Raw genomic sequence first — 24,497 nt, 5'->3', positions numbered from 1 at the left:
GATTAAATGAGTTAATATTTCTAAAGCTCTTAGAATGGGGCCTAGCACACGGTAACTGCTATGTAGGTGTTTGTTAAATAAAATAAATTATTCCAGGCCTCACACATGCTGAATGGCTATTGTTAGGGTCTCCGTAAATCTTAGAAAGAAAAAAAAAATTGGCTCTGCTACTTGTTCTTCAGGACTTTTCCTAATATCGTTGAAGCTAACAGTGCTTGTAAAATGGAGATGAGTGCTTGCCACTCGCTATATGAACTCTCATTAGATTCTCTTTATTTTTACACCATTGCTTTTGTTTTTTCATTTCTCTTTTGTCTAGTGCATCCAAATGGATTATCTGAAAAAGAAATCAGCCCCTCCAAAGACCAACAAAATCAAGGGATTTAATAAGTGGGCGGAGATCACAGAGATCAGAGCAAACAAACTGGCATTGAAAAAAACCTGGAAACCACAGGTTTCTATTTCCCATGAATATCGGCCCAAACTCCTCTGAACGAGGATGCTCCAGTGTCTCCAAACTATTGGTTCTTTTCAAAATCAGGCGCCAGGGTCCCCGGGCCAATGCCAGAGAGGAAGGCGCCGGGCCCACTGGAAACGCTCCTCCCCTTTGGGGGAGGTTTGCGGGGCGGGGCTCCCACGCATGCTCCGTGCCCGCGGGCTCATTGGCGCGGCCGCCGGGCGCGTGCGCAGGACCCGATGGGTGCCCGGACGCGGAAGACCTGGCACCGCGGAGGTTCCCGCTTCTGAAGCGTGGGAGGCGGAAGAGGCGGCAGGTTGTAGATTTTGGTCTTGGCCCCAAGGGGTTCCCCCGGGCCATTAGAACCCAAGAGAGGAAGAGGAGGCACCGCGGCGGCGGCTGAGGGGCCGAACCCCCCACCTGTCCCCCAGGCGGGGTGGGGGGGGTAGGGAGGGGAGAAGCACCCCTCACAGGGCTGACGAGCCTTCGGGACCGGGTCCCAGAGCATGGGGGGCTGGACCGGGTCCCCGAGCATGGGGAGCTGGAGCCGTCGAGGCCACCCGGCCGGGCCCTGCCCGACTGTCAGCTTTTCGGTGCTAGCGCTGCCCGGGCAGCTGCGGTGTTTCTAGCCCGGCCCCGCTTGAGGTCGTCGGCCGAAAGATAGCAACATGAGTTCCGCCGCTGCCTAGTTTCCTCCCCCTCCTCTTCTCCCTCTGTCCGCTTCCTTCTCCTTCCTCTCTCCTCTTCCCCATACCTCGTCTTTTTCTTTCCCTCCCTCGTGTTCCTCTTTTCCCTCCACCCTGCCCTCCTCCTCCCCCTCGGTCCTCCTCCTTTCCCCCATCTTCTTCCTTTCCCGATCCTGTCCTTTTACCCTCTCTGTTTTCCTGCTTTTCCATCTATCCGCTTTTCCTGCCTCTTGCTCTTTTTCCCTCCATTCCTCTTTCCTCCATCCTCTTCCTTTACTCTGTCACCGTCCACCACCACCACCACCTCCCTCTCCACTACCACCCCCCCTCCTCCTCCCCTCACTCACTGTCATCCTCCCTTCCTCATCCTCATCCTCGTTCCCTCCTCCTCCTCTCCTGCTTTTCTCCGCCCCTCAGCCCCCGCCCCCAAGCCTCCGCCCCTTAGCCCCCGCCCCCAGCTGCCAGTCCCCAGCAGCTCAGTCCTGCAGTGAGAGTCTTGGGAGTCCATAGCTAAGCACCAGGAGCTGAGCACTGTCCGCTGTGCCTGCCTGCAAGTCTCCGACATGGCTCAGGAGAAAATGGAGCTGGACTTTGAGCCTGATGCATCTGATGGGGGCACCCTGAGGAGATCCAGCAGCGCTCCCCTGATCCATGGGCTCAGGTGAGGCGGGCTGGGGACGATGAAGTACGGGTATGGGGTTCAGGGGCTCCTCGACCCCCTGCAAGCAATCTTCTTTCCCTAAAGTGAGAGTTGGCGCTCGTTTGGGTTTTCTAAACTGAGGGTGTGGGGACTTGTTTGCTTGACACAGTGACTTGGGTCCCAAGGTGGAGTGAAAGTTTGACCCCAAACTCTGGGAACTGTGGGAAAAATGGGGCCCTCTTTACCTGGGGCTCTCTTGGCCCACTCTGAAAGGATCTACAAGAAGCTTCTGGCTCTTCTAACAGGTTGCTTGCTCTGCCTAATTTACACCACTGAATGTCAGACTGAAGCCCCTGGAACTAGACTTGCAACTTGACACCTGTCTCTAAGAGCTGCTATTTCTAAGCTTAGTTTAGGAACCCTGGCATTAACAGAGCATTTACTTTAATAAATCACAATTTATCTAATAACTTGTAATCAAGTGGCATGTTCATGACACATTAAGTGATTCGGATTTGTCGTAATGTTTTCAGATCCTAAAACAGCCAGAAATGCATTCCAGTGAATAAAAAAAGGAAGGGTGTCGTGTAGCTTAGGTCAGTGAAAATACAGGTTTTAGAAAACAATGGAAAAAATCAACCCTTGAATTTTAGTGGTAGAGACTTGTATTTTCATGTGAATAAGTCACCAGAGGGTCTATTTTAAGGTAGAATCTTATGATAGTGAAGGTTAGGTTGGCAGACCTCCTGAGCCTATTACATTTCACTCTTCTAAGTAGACAATTCATCTTAGTAGAGAGCTAATTTGCGAGACCCTGTAGAAATGGAATTAGTCCAAAAAAGGGGATGGGAGTAGAATTAGCCAAAATCATTAATCAAGCACAGTGAAGGCAAAGAAATAGGTAATCCTTGTCTATCAAACTGATTATAATATCTGTATTTTGGGGGAAAATGGAATTAACTCATTTTCTTTTATTAAATTTTGAAACTGAGGGAATGATGGAGTGACTGCTTTCCTAATGCTGTCTTCAGCTCTACATTTATTTTTTGATTCTGTAGGAATAAATCAGTCTTTTGGGGTTGTCTTTTTAAATCTGGTAAGCAAGCAATTGCTAGGGACTAGGGGCAATCCTGCTGACCTGCATTTAGACTGTTGTAGAAATAACACACTGTTTTTTGAATCAGGAATCAAGTGATTACTTGCAGGGTAGTATGATGTGACAGAAGAAGGGCTGAGGAGACTAGACCTAGTCCCAATATTTCTCCCTAACTGTGATCATGAATGAATCAGTTAGCCTTTCTGAGTGTCTGTTTTCTCATTTGAAACTTAGGAGAGCTGAATTAGGTGATCTCAGTGGTCCCTTGAAGCCCAATTCAGTTCAGTCCTGAAAATCTTTCTTGACTTCTTATCATGGGCATGGCACTCTGCTAGGCACTGCGGGGATGTTATACAAAGAGGATCAAAAGGCCTTGACCACGGAGTTTAATAAGACACACGCACACTTTTCTGTAATAAAAGGTAAAGTTGGTGTCTCAAGCATCTCCTTTCCCATCGTGCTCTTTGGACTCAAAGGAGGGAATGATTACATTCAGTTTGTGGATTGAAGAGAGGCCCCACGGAGTGTATTGCATCGAAATGGGGGCTCAAGGAGAGGGAGGATTTGGGCTGATGGTGGTGGGAGGGAGGACACTAGAGGCAGAAGAGGCAACAGGAGCAAAACTCCAGGCATGTTTATTTAGTTGCACAGCAGGTTCATGGGCAGAACACGTATTTAGGGCAATAGTGGGAGATGTGCTGTAGAACAGGGCTTCCCCAGCCCTTCTCACCATCATGGCACACACAGAAAGCAGTAGCATGTTTGGGTCCTCTGGGGTAAACAGATGAGGCTGCTCATGTCTGGTGGGAACCGGTTTGGGGGCGTGAGCTCTGACCAGAAGCAGCTGGAGGCAACCAGTCTGGAGCTCCGCCCCATACCTCTCCTAGCCGCCCCCCAACCACTGAGGAGATCAGTATCTGGGCAAACCTGTGATCCACAGCACATCACCACGGAAGCTCCGAAGAGGTCGGTGAGGAGTTTATCCATTGTACAAAATGAGGAGCCATGGAAGATTTCATTGTTGACTAGAGAGTTGACGGATATCTAATGAGAAGACATTAACAATTTTATTTTTATTTTTTTAGTGACCTTTCACAGGTTTTTCAACCTTATACCTTTAGAACTCGGAGGAATAGTACAACGATTATGAGCCGTCATAGCCTGGTAAGTATAGAAGTAAGTATTTTTAGTGGCATGGATTGGGGAAAACTCTTTCAAACGTAGTTACTCGCTCTTAAGATGATGTGCTGTGCACCATTGTTCACAAAAGAAAAAAAACATTTTACCTTCCTTGCTCATGCTGTGGCCATTTTCAGCTTTTGGTGCCAAAAAAGAGATCTGGTTGAAGTTTTTTCCTGTCTGTGGGACTTCGTATTTTTAAAAACTACTCATTGTTTTTTTGTCACTACTTGCATCATGGTTATGAGGTAAGTCAGGATTAACTTCTAAATATAGCTGAGAAAAGTGGTCTTTATTTGTCCTAGGAAGCAAAAATCATTTAGACTGTAGCAGAGTATTTATTTCTGACACATATCTGTTGGACAGTGTTATTTATCCACAGTAAGATCTCCTTTATAATGCTTGTATTTATATTCCCGGTAGAGTCGCTAATAGTGACTGTTTTGTACAGCCAGAGCTGTCAGGGATCACCTTATTAGTTGGTCGCATTGGGAGAAATTATGATGAGGTTTTTTATATAGTAGCACTTCACATGCGGGGCCCACTTATCCAGTAGCTGCAGCGCTCTGGAAGATATCTGAGATGTAAGCAAACAGACCTCTGAATGGCTGTGCTTGATTTCCATAGTCTGTGCACAAAGGTTCATCAGTTTATTTATAGGGAGCCTCTCTGACCTCTGAATCATCTAAAATTTATGCACAATTATAATAAGCTTCCAACTCGGTAGTGTGGAGAAAGAGCAAATCAGAAGAGGTACATTCGGGTTTAAGGTATACTAATAGCTGCTAGCAAGGGAGGAGAGGAGAGGGAAAAACTGAAAAGCAGAAAGAGGCTTTTAAAAAATTAGCCCGTGGCTTAGTACAAGGGCTAAGAGCCCGTTAATAGACCCTGAGGGTCTTGCTGGCATAGAACTATAAAATACTTGATGTTCTTAAAGATACCTGGGTCATTAACCTTTTCTTAAATTATAGTAGTACCTATGCTTCTATGGTATTCTACATGTTACAGAGTCCTTTCACACTTGTCATTCTCATAGCAACCCGTGTGAAGTAGGCAGGACAAAAGATGTTTTTCCCAGTTAAAAGAGGCAGCAGCTAAGACTCAGCTGATAGAAGCGACTTGCTTAGAATCACATAATTGGTAAGCGGCAGGGCTGGGATTAGAATAGAGATATGCCAGGGCCATTCTGTTTGGTAAAATCTGTTTAAGAAAGTGGGGGGGGAGATACAACACTTTCAAGAAAGATTTCCAGCTGAAGTGGCTAAAAATACTTAAAGGGGAAAATGTTCGCTATCTGGAGTTTTGATTCACGTCACCTTCCCTGAGGATGCTGGAAAGTAGAATTTAATTTTGCTGTGTATATGAAAAGTGTTTCCACTTGTTACACAGCTATGTTCCTGATATCAGTAGTAGAAAAAAAAAAGGGGAAATGAATTTGTCTGTTTACACTTGACTGTTGCTCTTTTCTAAGATGCGAAGATTCTTGTCCACTCTGTCTAGGCTCATCTCTCCCTACCCCCTGACAAATACCTTTTTCTCTGGCTGCACTAAATACCTAGTTTGCTGGAGGAGCCATGTTGATTCACTGCTCTTTGTTGATCCTTATGTTGTCTTTCCCTCCATCCCCTTCTCCTCTTGATTTCTGGTTCGGGAAGCCTTCTGCAGCACCCTTTGGGTACTTCTGTAGCCACTGATTACACCTTGTCTGTTATATCACAGGGTCCTCTATAAATCTTTTTTTTAAAAGATTTTATTTATTTATTTGACAGAGCGAGAGTGCACGCGAGAGCCCAAGAGGAGGGGGAGTGGCAGGGAGAGGGAGAAGCAGACTTCCCCGCTGAGCAGGGGGCCTGATGGGGGGCTCGATCCCAAGACCCCAAGATCATGACCTGAGCCAAAGGCAGACGCTTAACCCACTGAGCCACCCAGGCGCCCCCTCTATAAATCTTTAAATACACTTCCCTGTGTCTGCTGCCAAAAGCAAGGGGAGGAACGAAATGGAAAGGAGGGGATTGGCACAAGAAGACGTGCAGAGGTCGTTTCTTCATGATTTGACAACAGATTAGGTGTAAATGCAGGGCGTAGGAGGACACCAGGGGACTGAACTTTTATTTCTTAGTGACCAGGGGAAAAATGTTGTCTATATTACGAGTAGGGAAATGTCAAGGAATTGGTCATTTGAGGGGCCAGGAGAGAAATTCTTCCTGGGCATTTTGGGCTCAAGGTGCCGCTTGCTTTGTGCTGTTCTCCAAAGCAATATTCTAGTTTGGAAAAAAATTTTTTGCGGGCTTCCTCCACCTTTCACTTTTGCCAGATGACCCTTCTCTGTTCACAGAGCTTGCAGACGGCCATCTTGTATACGTGTCGGCTTTCTTCTGAAAATGTCTTTACCTCCACATGTGGCGCTGTGTCCTAATGATTCCTAGGTTTTCTGAGTCTCCTGTCTCTTTGCTCGGTCTGTTGTCTCCCCTCTAGTCCCTTCCTCCCTGGCTTTTTTGCTCCCACTTTCTTCTGACTCACATATCTAATAATCTGGAACACAGACTTGTCTTTTTTCATTGGTCTCTCTTTCCCTGTTTTCCTTCCACCCTCTGAGCTTTCACAGAGCTTAATCCACACCATACTGCCTCTAATTCCTTGTCTCCTAGTTTCTTGCCATCTACTCAGCCTGTTTGTGATCTCACTACCTCTATCACCATACTATTAAAAAACTGTTCTCAGGGGCGCCTGGGTGGCTCAGTAGTTAAGCCTCTGCCTTCGGCTCAGGTCATGATCCCAGGGTCCTGGGATCGAGCCCCGCGTCGGGCTTCCTGCTCAGTGAAGAGCCTGTTTCTCCCTCTCCCTCTGCCCACCCACTACTCGTGCTCTCTCTCTTTCTCTCACTCACTCGCTTGCTCTATCTCAAATAAATAAAATCTTTAAAAAAAACACCAAACTGTCTTGTAGGGGCGCCTGTGGCTCAGTCGGTTAAGCGCCTGACTCTTGATTTCGGCTCAGGTCATGATCTTGGGGTCCTGGGATCGAGCCCCGCTCAGGCTCTGCGCTCAGTGCAGAGCTGGCTTCTCCCTCTTCTTCTGCTCCTCCTCCTGCTCGCGTGCTCTCTCTCTCTCAAATAAATAAATAAAATCTTTAAAAAAACCTGTTCTTGCAAAAGTCACCAGTGCCCACTTGATGCCAGTGGCAGGGGCCTCTCTTCTTACCCCACTTGAGCTCTTTGCTTCACTTAACACCACTAACCAGCACCCTCCTTGACGTACTTGGCTTTTTTTCTCAGCCTGTACATTAACGCTTGTTTCCAGTACTAGACACAGCATTGTTCTTCCCTGTGCCCCTTTTGGGTCGTCTTTCCAGTTCTGCCTACGTTGACAAGTTGTACATTATATAGATGAAGCATCTAAATTTCTGACTTTCTCTGCCATCAGCTTTTTGCAATCTTTGGCTTTCCTGATGATTTCGCGGCCTCTAGGGCTTCTTTTGTTCTCTGATGGACACATCCATGCTCTCTTCCATGGTATCCTGTTAGTCTTTCCTGCCTTATTTACTTGCCTAGTAGCTTAGTGTTTTTCTTTTTTTAAAAAAAGATTTATTTATTTACTTGAGAGAGCGAGCGAGAGAGAGCGTGCACCATTGGGGGTAGGGGGCAGAGGCAGAGGGAGAGAGAGAATCACAAGCAGACTCCCGGCTGAGCACGGAGCCTGACTTGGGGCTCGATCCCAGGATCCCAAGATCATGACCTGAGCCAAAACCAAGAGTTGGCTGCTTAACCGACTGCGCCACCCAGGCACCCCGCTTAGTGTTTTTCAAATGACCTTTATTAAGAGTTGACCAGTAAACATATATTAGTTTTCTAGTAGAAAAAAAAAAAACTTTAAGAGGATTTTATTCGTAAAGTTTTTCTGTTTTCAGAGCCCAGGAGAGGAAAAAGTAAGAGGAAGGGGTGGGTACTGAAGGGATATCCTTTGAGGTAAAAATCACATTTTAGTGTATAACTTTAAAAAATTTCACCTAGATTAGCTTTTGCCTAAAAAACTTGGAGTAGTTTATTACCATTTTATACTACTCACTACATTAGGATTTTTAGACATTTTGATAGGATAGGGCCTCTTGTTACAAGATCGTTGTCTTACTTGGTTTTCCAGCACTACAGATTTATTTGCACTTAATTAGGGAATAAGTAGCAGTTGTTTACATTATGGCTGTTAGAACCCTGTAAGAGCTGTTGAGATGAATTGTACCTTTCATCTTGTGATCAGATTGTGATTGTTTTGAGGGAACATAATTTGCCCCCCCCCCATCATTTTAGCTTTGTGTTGTCAAAAAATGATGATCTAAGGGAAAGCAGCAGTTATCTGAAAAACACATTGCCTTCCACACTGAATTTTCTTAACTAGTAAGTAGGGTTTGTGGTGATAGTCGTAGTGGCCAAATTTTATAATCGATTTAGATCACACAAGCAAAATCTTCTGATTGCAGTTTTAAAGTGTTTTTGATCAACCCTAATCATAGACGGAATATTATACTGGGCTTCTGAGCCTTCCTCCATTGGTGCATTGGTGTTAAAATGACTAGAATCAGTTTTTTTCTTTCCCTTCTTACCTAGTTCCTTATTTTAGATAAGTGGGGTAATGGATATTTCCAAGGCCTGGAATCTTTTTTTTTTTTTTTTTTTTTTTTTACGTAAATGTACACAGCCCTGCATTCATTTGGGAAAAGTGTTAAAGTCAGTGCCTGTCTAGTGACAGATGGTGCTTTGAGGTTGGACACCTGGTGTACTTTCCAAAGACTGAATGTCCTGCCTCTAGTGTGTTAATGTTCAGTGATCTAAAGAGCTACATCTCTGAGAAGAATATGAAATCTTATCTGGGAGGAGGTTGGACACTGGGACTGACAGCCGACTGCTGCTTTGTGATTCAGAAAATAGTAAATGTTTACTTTTCCTTTCCAGTTGCTGTCCTCCTCGCCTAGCCGTGTTCCTAGCAGCAGACTGCATCAGATCAAAAGGGTAAATTTTATTTCCTAGCTCAGAGCTACAATTGTCTGAATTGTCCACTTTGCTTTTATTTTCATTCTGAAGATTTATCCATTAAACATGAGTCAGGCTGCCACTCTGGGTAGCCACAGACAGCTGGAAATTCTCCCGAGTGTGCAGGTAAAACACAGACGTGCCAGAGGTGACAGTCTTAGAATGTTCTGCTTGTGCTGTGATGGTGTCAAAGAAGGCAGGAAAAAAAAGTCTTTTAAAATTTTCTTCGAAGTAGAGAACCGCGTGGATGTGGATACTGTGTTTTCAGCACATGTTTATCTTTGCAGGAGGAAGGCATGGATATGATGAACAGGGAAACTGCACACGAACGGTTAGTGCTTCATAAGAACAGGGCCTAGCTGGTTGTATGTCTTGTTCCTGAGCACTGATGGCCTTTCATTTCTGTTTGTTTTAGGGAAGTGCAGACCGCAATGCAGATAAGCCAATCATGGGATGAGAGCTTGAGCCTGGTAATGTTAATCCCATGTTGACTTGTTTTTTAATTTTCTGGAAACCTTTATGTTGTTCATTGGCTTCATTAATTTTTTCATACCGTTTTGTCCACCCCTGTTTCCAAATTTGTATTCGTTTTTGATCTCTGCTTTTCCACCAGAACGTGAGATTGCAACTTTTTAGAGTCTGTACATGTCTATTCTAAAAATGTAGGCATGCTTGAGTAGTAAAGAGCTGTGATGTGCTGGATTGTGAATTATGAGGAAATAACACTTTATGTTTACAGAGTGACAGCGATTTTGAGAAGCCGGAGAAACTATATTCTCCAAAAAGGATTGACTTCACTCCAGTTTCTCCGGCACCATCACCCACCAGAGGATTTGGAAAGGTAGGCTCATTGACAAGATGCTAACTCTCTTTCACACACTGAGCTCTTTACTCTCTAAAATACACACACACACACACACACACACAGCCTCATTTGTGAAGAATCCGATGACTAGAAGGAAAATTAATGAAAGTCAGTGATAGTAACGTGAGAAAACGGTCTATCAATATATATGTATATTCTCTCGTGTGTGTGTGCGCGCTAAGCAATTCTAAGGGTGTTTTTTCTATTATCATGAGAACCTTTTGAAAGCTGGGGCACTAGAACTATGTTAATATTAAATACGTTTTTTCTAGCAATGTTTTTCACCATCCTTACAAATGTTTGTGAGCAGCAGCGGGCTGACACCAAGTCCCGTTCCTAGTCCAAGACGCTTTACCAGGTAAGTGAACCTGCCTTTCAAAACTTTGTCTCTCCTGATGAACTTTTTCCCCAAGGTTTTCTTATGGAAATTTTCAAACAGACAACAAAATTGAACACAATGAGCATCCATATAATACCTATCACCTATGTTCTACCAGTGGCATTTTACCAGATACACACACACACACACACACACACAATATATCCTTTGTAAGGATAAGGGAAAAAATGTAAGATTGTAGAGCAGTCAAATCTAAATACCTTTTTTTTTTTAAAGATTTTATTTATTTATTTGACAGAGAGAGACACAGCGAGAGAGGGAACACAAGCAGGGGGAGTGGGAGAGGGAGAAGCAGGCTTCCCGCAGAGCAGGGAGCCCGATGCGGGGCTCGATTCCAGGACCCTGGGATCATGACCTGAGCTGAAGGCAGTCGCTTAATGACTGAGCCACCCAGGCGCCCTCTAAATACCTTTTTAATAAGGTTTATCTTAGAAAAAAAAAACCAAAACTGTTGTAGATATCTTGTCTAATAGAATGATTTCTAAAAATAGCTTAAAACGCCGTGTTGTTTCAGATTGCCATAGGCCAGCTAAGATCATGTTTTGGTATTTCAGTTCCTCAGCTTACAGCAGAGGCATTTTCCATTGTTTTCTAGATGATTGTCAATTTTATTGATTTGTTTGGTGGGCTATAACGTTAATCTTGCATCTTAGAAGCACTTCACATCCTCCTGTTTGTTTATTCTCTGAAGCAGGAGGAGTCAGAGTCCAGTCAAGTGCATCAGGCCCAGTGTTCTTGGTCCTCTGAAAAGAAAAGGTAAGCATCACACTTCTGATACTAAACCTAGTTGAGCTTGAATGACAAATTAGAATTTGTCTGAAATTAGCTCAAGGCACGACTCCTTTTTTCTAAAGAAATGTGAAATATTCTTCCCAATATATGCTTTATGGATACTAAGTTTTGTAAATTAGTTATCTGATAACTATGTTTTTTGCACTTCATAACTGAATCTTATTCATATATTCATATTACCAATATATATTCCAAAAATTTTGCCTCTCAGTGATCTTAATAGAAAACAAATGCAAGTTAATACGTTGCAGAAGTATGTGCTTATGTCCTAGTAAATAGGTCTCTAAACATGCTGCATATTCAGATATAAGCCACCACCAAATTATGCCTCCCAGAGAGAGACTGCCTCATATTCGAACACATAGGGTTTTTGATATGATGGGGGTGATCTTAATTACCTTATTTTGAATCACAGGGTAGTAAACTAAAATGATCTCACTCAGTGCTAGTTTCAGATGCCTGTGAGGGCCCCTGATGGAGTCTATTTTAAAAAAACACAAAAAATTAACATAGGTTGAGTCATTCATTATTCCTGGGGCTATACCCATATGATTGCAAGTGTTGGATGTCATTTTAAACAAGAGTTTTAACCATAATTTTGAAAAAGTAGCAGCAAGTGGTTTCTTTGTGCAGATCACCTTTGGGGCCAGGAAACAGTCCCTCTCCTAATACTAGGTAAACAGGTATTTGCAGCTTTGGTGGAAGCTTTCCACCGATACAGCATCATGCACAGATTCAAAAAGTACAATATTGCAGATAACTTAAAGATGGTGTGCTCTGGAAAATAGGTTTTGATATGGTGACGATGTTTGTATTTAGTGAACAAATTTTATTTTATAACCTAGTAGTCTTTTTCCTTAATGCTGCAAGGAATTATTTACAACCCTAAGAACCTTCTCAGGAGCTGTTAGGTGAAAATAACACTTGGAAATTAAAGCCATTATTATTATTGTTATTATTAATTTTTGATATGTTGCAGGAAGTTGGTGAAATTAGTACGGTTGTTTGGTTTCAAAGCTATTCCAAAATATACCAGCAGATGGAGGAATTCTTTGCTGAAAAGGGCTAAAGTCTTTTGCTAATGAGGGGTTGTTGAAAGCCAGGCAGTAGCTTTTAAAAGCTCCATATTAAAGCATGGCAAAAGCAAATAAAAATATAACCTTTCCTGAGTTAGTAATTTTCAAAATAGCTCCAGAAGAAAGATAATATGAATTAATTGATAATATGAAGAAAAAAATGAATGTTGCATTTGTTGTTGCTTGATCTTTTTCCATCAGAAGAATCTTGTACAGCTGTAAATTCACAGTTACTAATTTCCCATTGGAGCATATAGTTAGGCCCAAGAATTAGATTTTATTTAATATTCCATTTTAAAGCTCAGATAAGGAGCCTCCAAACCAAGGTATTTGTGTGTTTTAAATCATAGCTTATTTGGAAAGGGGCTTTTTCTGTCTTAACAGAGGGTTTTTAGTCTTTGCACTCCTGGTGGCAAAATGTTGTTATTTCGATTGATGCAAAGTTTTTCTGCTACCTTACAGATGTTCTGAGACAGTTTATAAGATTGAGGTGGCCAGTACAACACCAATTTCGTGAATGGATTAATAATTGCTTTCAGTTACAGATGGGCATTCAAAGTTACTTTGTATTTTTTTAATTTATTTTTTTTGAAAGATTTTATTTATTTGAGAGAGAGAATGAGAGAGAGCACGAGATGGGGGAAGGTCAGAGGGAGAAGCAGACTCCCTGCCGAGCAGGGAGCCCGATGTGGGACTCGATCCCGGGACTCCAGGATCATGACCTGAGCCGAAGGCAGTCGCTTAACCAACTGAGCCACCCAGGCGCCCCCAAAGTTACTTTTTAAAAAGTTCATTTTCACTAAGTAGTCTAAAGCAATCTTTGATTTATACACCATTTATTAGACTACATACTTTTTAACCCATTTGACTTCAACTCAGGAAATATTCCAATATTAAAGTAATATAAAATCAATAGTCTTCACTAATTCTCAGGATAAATCATTATTCACTGTGAACTTCAGCTGTTCGGGGATTCTTTATTTCTGGTGGGGTAAGCCTTGATTCATTTTGCCCGATGCAGTCCGTGTTCTGCTCTTCTATTAAAGAACATGACTATATCCTTAGCGTGCTAAATAAGAAGGCTTTTTTTTTTTTTTTTTTTTTTTAGGGCTGCTTGCTTTTTGGTTGAGGTTATATGGACGTATATTTCTTCCACCTTAAAGCACGTGGAAAAACAGCTTTGAAGTAATGGCTTGACGAAGTATTCTGAGCTTTAGTTAAAGATCATCCCATTTAAGCACCATGCCTGTATCTGTAAAATTGTTTTACGGTAGCATCATCTCTTTCTGTTTTAGGTGAAATGGAGACAGAAAGCCAGCCCAAGAGGCTCTTCCAAGGCACTACCAGTATGCTGTCTCCGGAGGCTGCGCAACTGTCTGATCTCAGTTCATGGTAAAAAATGAAATCAAATCCAAAGGATGTTAGGGTATGATCTGTTAAAAAAGAGCCACATCAAAAGTATATTGGGATCATTTGAAATAATATTCGGCTTTTTATTCATGCTCTGTAGAGGGGAAAGCTCCATGGAGGTACAGAAAATGTGAAAAAAAAGATAATTTGAAAGTCATTGAGTACTCCTTTAGAAGTGTGTGTATGTTTTTGGCACCTTCACCTTCCTTCCTAACTCCTGTTAGGTCAGCCTCTCTCAGTAGGTGCTAACGGTGTGGGAGAGTGGCAACAGCTGGATGGCGTGAGAAAGAGTTTCTGGGTTGCTGTGGATAATGTGCATTGATTGTAGCTGCTCTGCTTGTGTTTGACTTATCCTTTTGACTTAGCAGAGAATACCAGCATCCTCTGAAGCATGGCATTTTCTATAGCATTTTCTGTTGTTATAAAATCTTTTTAAATTTTTGGGGTATTCTGTCACAATCCTACCCAGGTTTTGTTTTTTTTTTCAGTATAAAAACAAGTGTTAGTATACACTTCCTGATTCCTGTGGTCTAGTCACATAATTTTCTTTAGCCTTACTCATCCAAGTTTGGGTATCTAACTTAAGGCCCTTAAGTGTTTTTGTGCAAAAGTTAACTTCATATACCTGAAGTTGAGTACTTGGATGCTGACATACATATTGGAAAGAAGGGGAAGGGATAGTGGCAGTGGCCAGGTAATACTTTGAAATCTTTCAGTACATATTTCCTTTGTTTTAAATATTTTTAAAGTATTTTATTTATTTATTTGAGAGAGAGAGTGAGAGAGCATAAGCAGGGGGAGCAGCAGAGGGAGAAGCAGACTCCCTGTGGAGCAGGGAACCCGATGCGGGGCTCGATCCCAGGACCCTGGGATCTTGACCTGAGCCGAAGGCAGACGCTTAACCCACTGAGCCACCCTGGTGCCCCTCGGTACATTTAAAAAAAATATTTATTTATTTGACAGAGAGAGACACAGCGAGAGAGGGAACACAAGTAGGGGGAGCGGGAGAGGGAGAAACAGGCTTCCCACCGAGCAGGGAGCCCGATGCGGGGCTCGATCCCAGGACCCTGGGATCATGACCTGAGCCGAAGGCAGACGCTTAACGACTGAGCCACCCAGGCGCCCCTCGGTACATATTTCTAATCAATTCACTGAGCACCCGTGTTGTTCTAGACACAACTGTGTAGTGCCTTTCAGGACTTTTTGTTTCCTGAGTTTTATAGCTGAGGATCTTTTTTAAGAGCCCAAAAGTACATTCACTTTAAAAATAAAAGGATGGTGTCCTCTAAATGGAAGAATTATGCACACCACTTATAAGGTATAAGGATTAGTGATTCTGTCTTTCCAGATCCCATGTTAATTGTTTTGTGTAAGATAACCTGTACTTCTGGTTGACCAAGAAGTCACAGATTCTTCTAGTTTCTTAGACTCGTTGATCAGTACTGTTCTAACCTTGGAACAGATGCCTTTTAGATTGTTCTAGCTATTTTCAGCCCCACAGTCTCTCTTCTCTCTCATCTGTGTCTGTCCTTGGTAGCTCAGTGTGCTAATTTTGGTATAGAGTGCCTTTCCAGGTATGTAGATGATTGCAAAGAGAAAACTTCTAAGGCTTGTCAAGAGGACTAGCGGCTGAAACTCTATACTTAGTGGAAACTGCCTATCACTTTAATGGTAAAGTGTGTTTTAATATAGGCACATGACATTATAAATAGCTTTGCTTACCCAGTTGCTAACCAAGTAACCAAGTTAGGGAAAAGATAGGGAAGCATTTTGCCAAGCTGAAAACGTACAGGGTGAAGTGATTTTTAAAAAAAAAAATACTGTCACAGAGTGACTGTCCAGGAAGCCATGAAACAGGTTCAGACAAATAAAGAAAAAAGGAAAGAGAAGGGTCTGGGATTTACCAAGGGTCCTCACCCCTTGTCCAGATGTTTATTCCTCTGAACAGCAAAGCCTAAGTTGTCAGTGATGGGGGCTATGGTGAGGGTCCTATTTCTGTTTCCACTACTCCCATTCTTTCTCCTCAGAGCTGTGACTAGCTATGAGAGCCCTGGGTACCTCGACATGGGTGACCAAGGGCACTTTTGATCCATAAAGACAAAAAGCGTTGCCTCACGCTGGAAAGATTTGCTTCATTTACGGCCAGTCAGAGCAGTAACAGGCCAATGTGTGGCTCAAGTCATAGGTTAAAAAGAAATTTATTACTCCAAATTCACAAAACTAAGTGTGAAAGATATTTAAGCAATTAAACTTTAAAAGATGTTTTTGGTAAGTTTGTAGCGTCTGGACTCCAGAGGATATTAAAGCTTAAAATTGTTCCGACTTTGGGGACACCTTGTATCCTAATATTGCTGACATTTATGTCTGCCACGAAGAGATTTTAAACAGGAGTTATTCATGATCCGTAAAAATTGGATCCTGCTTTTGCAAAACCTTTTTTTCCTATCTCTGTAATGCAGTTTCATTGATCAGACATCCGTATTCTTAGGAATGGGAACAGAGACAGACTAGCTGTGTTCTGGTTTCTGTTGCCAAGGATAGCCAATCTACTTGATAACCAAGGAAACCATTTTAATACATTTTAGGGAGCAGAAAAGGTACCGGATCATTAGTAGATGGTATCTCATCATTTCAGTTGTCATAGTTTGTTTCCCTGCCCCACCCCACAAAGGGAAGATGGGTTTTAAAACTTTAACTTAAACTTCATATATTAGGTAACAGTCTTTAAAATCTGACATCTTGGGGCGCCTGGGTGGCTCAGTCAGTTAAGCGTCTGCCTTCGGCTCAGATCGTGATCCCAGGGTCCTGGGATTGAGCCCCACGTCGGGCTCCCTGCTCAGAGGGAAGCCTGCTTCTCTCTCCCTCTGTCTGCTGCTCCCCCTGCTTGTGTGCGCGCTCTCTCTCTCTTTCTGTCAAATAAATAATATCTTAAAAAAAGAATATATTAAAAAAAAGCAAAACCTGACATCTTTGAAGTGTAAATTAAGCATGAAGTTTGAGTATAGAGTTATTTGGGGTTTGTGTCCAATGTGGCAACTGCTGCCCAAAGGAATAGTAGGCCCGCTCTTGATACCGTATTTTTTACTAGATGAAAACTCTGAAATCTTTGCCAGCCAAATCTGGGGAACGTTGTCAAGCACAAGGCAGGAATTATGTCATTCTGCATTTAGTTCTTCCGAACCTCAAGAATTTGATCATAGCTTGGAAGTACACCTTTCCATGGTGCTTTGATTCTTTTTGTGTGTTGTGGACTCTTGTTCTGCTCCTCATTCTTATGGGAACAAGATGATCTGTTTTGAGGGCTACTAGCCATGTGGTGAAGATTAAGTGATAGTCTGTTTCTCATACAGGAAAGGAAAAGTTCTCCCATGAAATTCTTGCCCAGTGCATCAGTGTTAGTGTGACTGCTAATTTAACCTTATTATAGTTTTATTTTAACATTTTTCACTGGATTTCATTTCGTGGTTTTCACATTATTTTTAATGGTTTATGTGTCATGGCAAGAAAATTTAATCAGGAATATGTGACATGTACAAAGAATAAGATTTAATCATGATTTATTTAATAATAGAACGTATACATATACCTTGAACATGTTTAAGTGAGCAGCTTAGACATCTGTGCTGGTACTTTTAAACTCCTCTCTCCAAGGTGACTATGGAAATGATTATATTTAACTGTGTGATCTTAAAGACTTAGAAGTTATGCAGAAATAGAATGTTGGATCTTTCTAAGATAAGATAGTAGAGACCAGAAAACCTACCCTATGGACCACTGTAACCCACACCAAGGGGTAGGGGATGCCACATAGTCTTAGCTTATACCAGAATCTGTGCAGGGGTTGATAGGGCTGTGTCTAATTTCTAGTGCATTTACCTGCCTGTCCTTAATCGGATAGAACCCAGTTTATTGACTGGACAAGGCACAAAGTGGCTCAACCAGATGGGTAATAGCATGAGTCACACTGGACGTCCTGATTTTATTGTTTATCATTTGAATGTTTTAATAATTCTCTTATACTTTCACCCTTATTTTTTTTTGACTGAGGGCACTACCTTAATAGTTGTGTTTTTTGATGTGTGGTTCAGATTTTGCATCAATGTGTATACTCAGTGGCCAGAATGAATTAGAATTAGTTCATTTTTGATTCGTGTACTGTGTCCAACTTGAACTGTCTAGGTCCTTTGCTTTCCTTGCATTGTCTGGCTTTCAGCCATTAGTCTGAAGCCCATTAACACCTCCAACAGAGCTTCAGCTAGGAAAGGAAAAAGATAAACTCAAATTGGACCGTACTTGGTTGCTTTTAGAAAGCCTGATAGAAGGTTTAGTAATGAACGCTGTGAAAGTCACTTTTATTCAGGGACCTCTCTGTGAATAAAAAAAAAAATCACGTAAGTCTTGCTTTACACGGATTTACCTGTAGTCTCTGCTTCCATGACCAAGTGTAGTAGTATCAGATTTATTAGAACAAAAATTAGACTTTAGTGAAAATACTTGGTGAACGGTTTACCAAGTTCTGTATCTAAATTACACTGGCGGTTATATATAAGTATGCTATTTCACTAATAATGAACACAATTTTTCATATGTTCATATTTAATAATAGAGAAGAAATTCCTGAAAAGGAATATATGAAACGAAATGTTCAGATTTGTATTCTTTTTGTCTTGGTAACTTCTTGGTAATTTCCCTGTTAGCTTATTTCTCTTAAGGTAATCAACCATGTTACATGAGAGCTTTCTCCTCATGAGCCATGTTCTGTGTTTTTGAATGAATACAGGATTCACCTAAGCAAGCAGGTCTTGTTACAAATGGAATCTTTTAACCCAGGGCTCACCGTAAGTCTGGTGGTTGGAATAAGAAAGTCTTTATTTATATTCAGATTATCTGCCGGGTGGCCAAATTTTAATCTAAGCCTGTTTCTTCCTGCCAAGTAGCACAGAGCGTGTCCTTCGGCTGCCTGGCCAATATGTGCTTTAGGAAAGTAAATTCATTTTAATATTAGTCTAGGCAAAATGCTGCAAGAGGAAAAATCACCTATGTTCCAAAGGCAAATATAAAGGTCTTTTGATTTTCCAATGCCTTAGATTATCTGTGTAACTTTCTTTCAGTAGTTTGAATAATTCATATTTTAGACCTGTTTTACCATTGGGTTGAAAAAATAGCAGTGCCAGCTAAATTTTCCGAACTTCTTACTTAAAAGTGCTGTTATTAATGATGCATTTCACAGCAGTGAGCATAGAGTGGGAGTTCCGTGGACTGTACTGTTTCCATTTTTATGTTTACTTTTCCGAAGTTTATTTGTATTCTGTCTCCACCTAAAAACAATCCACAGCAGAGAAGAGGGGGGAAAGCGTTACATGTCGTTGAGGTGGGGGGTAGGGTATAGGGCCCAGAAACTTCCAAATGTACCATGGGTTGCTTAACACCGGAAATGTATTAACTTGGAGATCCAGGAAAGTAATCATATTAAAGACTCCTAATATTTAGCCTCAGAGCATATTAGACCAGGGTGGGTTTTTGTAAAAGAGCTAGTGACCAGACTTCAGCTAGAACCCATATTTCCTGATTCATTGTTCCTTCTCCCAATTCTACGCTTGCTTCCCTTTTCAGAATTAAAGTGTGTCTGTGTAAATCCTAAAACTGCCCAACTACCTCTCCAGCTTTGTCTCTCATTGTGTTCTCACTCTCTGTACTTAACAGCCACACTAGCCTGCTTTCGGCTCCTAAAACTACCCTTGCTTCCTCCCAAACCAGACCTAGTTAATGCCTACCCATCTTTCAGATGACAGCTCAAGTATCACTTTTGAGGAACGTGTTCCTCCCTGTTCTTCCAAATTAGATCAGGTTACGCATGTTATATGCTTGCAGAGCCCTTTGTATCTTGCTTTTATTGCTTTGATCACAAATTATATATGTATTAGCGTGATTACTTAAAAGCCTGTGTCCCCCACTGTACTTACTGTAAAGTTCCATGAGGGCAGGGACCGTGTCTATCTTAGATGCCATTATATTTCTAAGATCTAGCATAATACTTCCTGGACTTGGCAGGTCCTTGGTAAATATTAGAATAAGTGAAGGAGTGAATTCAGGCCAGATATAGAGCATAGCACTTACAATGTTGGACTGATGGGACTCCGAGCCAGAAAGGCAGCCTGGTGCGAAATTGTGAAGGCTCTTAATTGTGAATACTGAAGTATGAAGCCAGGTTTATGAAGCAGGCCAGATGGGTGGTCGGCAGCCACGAGAGCCTGGGCTGGATGGGTAAGGCCTCCCTGGGCTGGATTCTAGAGGCTCTGATGCCCAGACGGGGAGTTTTATTGGAAGGATGGGAGCAGAAGCTAGCTGTGAGAATCCAAGAGGCCAGTGGAGGGTGAAGGTATCGGGTCTGTGGCAATAGAACATTCCTTTTAGCAGCCTAACTGGATAGTAACTGAGGGAGGCTTGTAGAGATATCAGGGACACCTTTGGGTTCTGAAAGGAAGGGAAAAGGAAACTGTCAAATTCATCAAATGAGAAGAATAAGAAAGACAAACAGTGCAGGGAGAAATTAGAAAAAAAAAAAAGTGTTTGAATTGAAAGCATCTTGCGAAGGGGGAAGTGGTCAAATCTAGGGTAGTTGAGCGGCCATGTTCTGGAGTAGAGGAACCATGAAGCAGTGAACTTACTGGAGTACTTCAGATGATGCAGGGTACCTCAGTGAGTAGCCAGTCCTCTTACTCGAAGGCTGACGGGGAGGAAAGAAGCGAAATCTCAGGATAGCAGTGTCTTGAGCTGAAGGTAAGGGAACTCCCTCACCAGAGTCATGACATGTCAAGAGGAGCGCTTACTCTATGTTGGGCGTCCTCCTTTGGACTTCTGTGACCTTGTTTGTGCAGGTATCTGAGTACAGTACAGTATGTAGTTCATTGCTCTCGCTTATGCTTGGTATGATTTACAAATGCTCTTACCGATGTGTGAGTTCTTGAAACTGTGTTGTTGCATGTTATGTTTACCTTTACCCTGATAGATGCATCTGCTTATAATTCTTTTTGCTTTGTCCTCAGTTCAGATATTTTGGATGGCAGTAGTAGCAGCAGTGCCTTATCCTCAGACTCACTGGCTAAAGGCAGCACAACCGCAGAGTCATGCTCTCCGTTCATCTTGATGGATGATCTCTCACCCAAGTGACTTACCCATTTCTGATTCAGCGTCTTAACTGCTGTTCCTTGCGTAAAATGTTCAGTGAGGAACGCAGAGAACTTTGATCCATATGAGGATTAAAGTGTGACCGACTTAAAAAAAACCCCACTTTGATGCCATTCTTTTCGGCATCTCTCTCCTCTAAAAGTTCAAGTTTACAAGGGTAGCGACCTTACTCATGTCTCTTTTTGCGGATCTCATTTTGGATCTAGTGACTAAATCTCCCAATACTCATTTTCGATTGCCTAGAGTATATACATATATATATATATATATATATAGACCTATATATTTTGTCCTCAGTGCCTCACAGAGCACCTATTGTGGAGTCTATACATTTAAGGAAAGCACTGATGTGTAGTTCTTTTTCCCAGCAGTGACACGACAGCTAAAGTTGATCAGAAGTTCTCTTGCTTGAGAGATTTGTTTTGTTTTGTTTTTGTTTTGTTCTCTGTTGACTACATAGTTTCAGATCTCTTTATTTCACAATAATAGATGGATTGCTTTCGGTTATATTAAATTTTTATTTTTCTGCATCAGCTTAAAGTACATCATTTTGTTTCCCTTTCCTGTTTGAGCTGCTTACTTGCCATTTCTCAGAGGGGAAGAAACACGTAGTTGCTTTCATTACTATCCATATCGCTTTGCTGGTGGAGTGTATGACGTGAGGATTGATTTTAGTGCTGAGAATGTAAATGGACTTGACAGGATGCCTGGATGACTCACCACAGGTTCTTATGCCTTAGCCACCACAGTTGATATTTTTCTCCCCAAACCTGTTGCCCGAAGGAATATATAAAATATTGTTAATGTTTCTAGGTGGTGTTATCAAGGAGAAGAAATTCCTGCCTTGACCAGATGTGTGGAGCATCTACAAATGAATGAATAATGTTATTTACACCCAAAGCACTGTGTAGAAAAGCATACATGGAGCTTGACAGCTTGTTTCGGGTGGTATTATGAGGCCTGAGGTGCCTTGGGGTACAGTGTTGTGCTGTAAAGATGGATGTCATAAGGTAGGGTAGAAAAGGGGGCTTTATGTGTCTGATTGCCACATACTGTTTCGATTGCTGCTTTTTTTTCCTGATTACTTTTCTGTTACTGGAATTGTTGGTTTTGTCGCGTGGTGAGTGCGTGCTGCTGCCGACTGTGTTTGGGTTATCGTGTTGCCACCAGAGTCCGAATCCAGTTCTTGTTGATGTTGCCTCCTAGTAAGGGCAATTTAATATCTATGGGGAAGCTTTTAGGAGCTGAAAAAAGTCAATGTTACTGTGCATTCTGCTTTTAAGAAGCTGTTTGAGCTGTGAACAGTGTACATGATAGTAAGTCTGAGGTACCGTAAGTTATTTAATTTTTAAAAGAGGAAAATCCTGCTAGAGCTATTTAAAAAAAAACAAACAAAACCCGAGTGTAATCTATCGTTGTGTTATTTATTATTTAAAAATGTGTAAAAATGTCTGTTGTGCTAGGTTTCTTTCAATGTTCAGACATCGTGGTTGGATTGTCTGTGTTTAATATGCAAATTTGCCTGCTAGGATCATAATATTCCACTTTTGAAATGAATGTAAGAAACGGAAACTCCTGCCTCTGTGTCCTTTGAAGGCCAAGATTCTTGAATTTTAATGGAAGATGATGCGCTTTGAGGGCACTCACAGAGTAGTCCTCCTGTGTGGCTTGAAGGGAGATCTAGCCTCTTGGACTTACAAGAGAGCATCACTTAGCTTGCAGTAAGTAGTTCTGTCCGGCATCAGATGTGGTGTTGATTTTAAACTGTAATAACCGCCACGGTGGCCATTATTAATGGCTTGATTTCTCGTATTGCTTTCGCCTGTGCAAAGTCCAGAAGCTTTCAAGCCTAACATCAGTGTACATATTATGAAGCGTGGTCCCTAGCGTGCCATCTTAAAGAAAAATTACTTCGATGGTATTCAGTGTGTCTATTCTGTTTCTGAAAGAACCACGTTCAGGTGTTTCTGCCCATATAATGCCAAGAGATGGTTTTCTCTTTTACAGGATATTTATCCACCTTCACCCTACTGTCTTCTTTGTCTTAAAGGGATACTTTTGGCCATGATTTTTTGGCTCTAACTTAGGACTCAAAAGAAACAACCTTCGGAATGTGATGGTATTTAAATTTCTTGAAATTCAGTGGTGGGTGAGAATTGGGACAGGAAAATGAAGTTGTTACAGTAGTGTGAGAACCAGGAGACGAGATGAGTCACTTCATCGTTTAAACTGAGGTTCGTTTTTATTGTTCAAATTGACTAGGAAGTTAAGTTTATGCAGGGATTGTTTTGGAATAAGTAAAAGATAGAGACGCTAACCTTCAGATGAGCTTTGTTGACAGTACCCCTTTATTTTTATATAAAGTCTAATATTTGAAAAGTCATTATTATAAAGTAAAATTTTCTCTTCCTATTCTAATATATCATATTTCAGGCTTCTATTTGAAAGCAAATACAAGAGATGATATGATAAGAAAATCCTATAGATGCTCTTTTTGCTTGACTAACTTATATAATCATACTCTGTTTCATGATAACTGCTTTTGGAATAAATAATAGGAAGTTTTGTGAAATGCTGACCTTGTGTATATCTTAGAATGCAAATTTAATAAAGTGTGTACACATGCATAAAATTCTGTAAAAGTTTTTCAAGTCTCTCTCTTTTATCCGTATTAATAATTATTTTCTGCCTCCGTGTCCCAGTATCGCATGCTCTGTGTCTAATTGCAGTCAAGTTTGGAGTAAAATGATACCAGGAGCACAGAAGAATAGCTGCATTGAAGTTTGGGCTGTTTCCCAAAACAAAAAGAAACCTCTTTCCACATAATCTGTCAAACTTTCATGAGCATTTTGTAGAACTGGACAATTTAGACAGTTTTTGCTAAGGCCACACATATTTCTTATTTACAATTTTTTTTTCATTTTTTTACATGTTCCAAAAATATTTAGTCTTCTGAATAAGATGGGGGGTTAACAGGTAAAAAATAAAAGCCTTTTCTGCATGACTCAGGTTCTAAACACTCAATTTTCTTTTCAGTGTCTTAAAAACATGAACTGGGATATTTCACACAGAAAAGTGGCAAGAATAGCACAAGGAATTCCTGTGCATCCTTCATCCAGGTTCCCTGTTTGTTAACATTTCACCACATTTGCTTTATCATTCTCTCTCTCCCCCCTTCCATATGTGTAAGTACTTAAGTATTCACATATTTCTTCTGAACCAGCGGAGAAGTTACCGAAACGATACCCTATTACCCTTACCTGCTTCAGTACATTTCCTAAAGACTAATTAGGACATTCTACACAACCATATTACAACTATCAAAATCAGGAAATTACCTTTGATACAAAACTACCATCTAATCTAGAGACTCCATTCAAATGTTGCCTGTGGTCCCAATAATGCTCTTTTAGCAAAAAGGAAAAAAAAAAAAAAAATCTTGGGACCCAGGAATCAATCCAAGATAATGTGTTACACTTCGTTGTTATGGGTCTTTGATCTCCCACAATCTGGAAGTCCCCCAGCCTTTCCTTTTGTGATTTTCATATCTTTTGAAAAGTTCTGGCCCATTTTGAAAATGTCCCTCAATTTAGGTTTGACTGATGTTTCCTGGTTATTAAATTCAGGTTATGCATTCTGGGCAGAAATACGACAGAATTGATGCTGCATTCTGTGTTATTACTGT

At 41.5% G+C, this 24,497-nt stretch overlaps 1 protein-coding gene across 4 annotated transcripts; it reads left to right on the top strand.

Annotated features, from left to right (window-relative positions):
• The first annotated feature begins 1,568 nt into the window (after positions 1-1,568).
• FAM122B (family with sequence similarity 122B) lies at positions 1,569-23,454 on the top strand. 4 transcript variants are annotated; one of them, XM_035008917.1, is made up of 10 exons: positions 1,569-1,804; positions 3,965-4,043; positions 9,004-9,060; positions 9,369-9,412; positions 9,497-9,551; positions 9,821-9,922; positions 10,219-10,304; positions 11,041-11,102; positions 13,510-13,606; positions 21,626-23,454. In XM_035008917.1, exons 1-10 carry the CDS (start codon positions 1,707-1,709, stop codon positions 21,693-21,695), a joined length of 750 nt encoding a protein of 249 aa, XP_034864808.1. In that variant the 5' UTR covers positions 1,569-1,706; the 3' UTR covers positions 21,696-23,454. The 4 variants fall into 4 exon arrangements, with proteins under 4 accessions (XP_034864808.1, XP_034864798.1, XP_034864790.1 ...); XM_035008907.1 differs by having other exon boundaries at positions 11,038-11,102; XM_035008899.1 differs by having other exon boundaries at positions 20,671-21,728.
• Positions 23,455-24,497: the final 1,043 nt, after the last annotated feature.

This window comes from Mirounga leonina, unplaced genomic scaffold (assembly GCF_011800145.1).
Source record: "Mirounga leonina isolate KUSES-001 unplaced genomic scaffold, KU_Mleo_1.0 Mir_101664, whole genome shotgun sequence".
Lineage (NCBI taxonomy): Eukaryota > Metazoa > Chordata > Mammalia > Carnivora > Phocidae > Mirounga > Mirounga leonina.
This window is presented reverse-complemented; position numbering and strand designations above follow the sequence as displayed.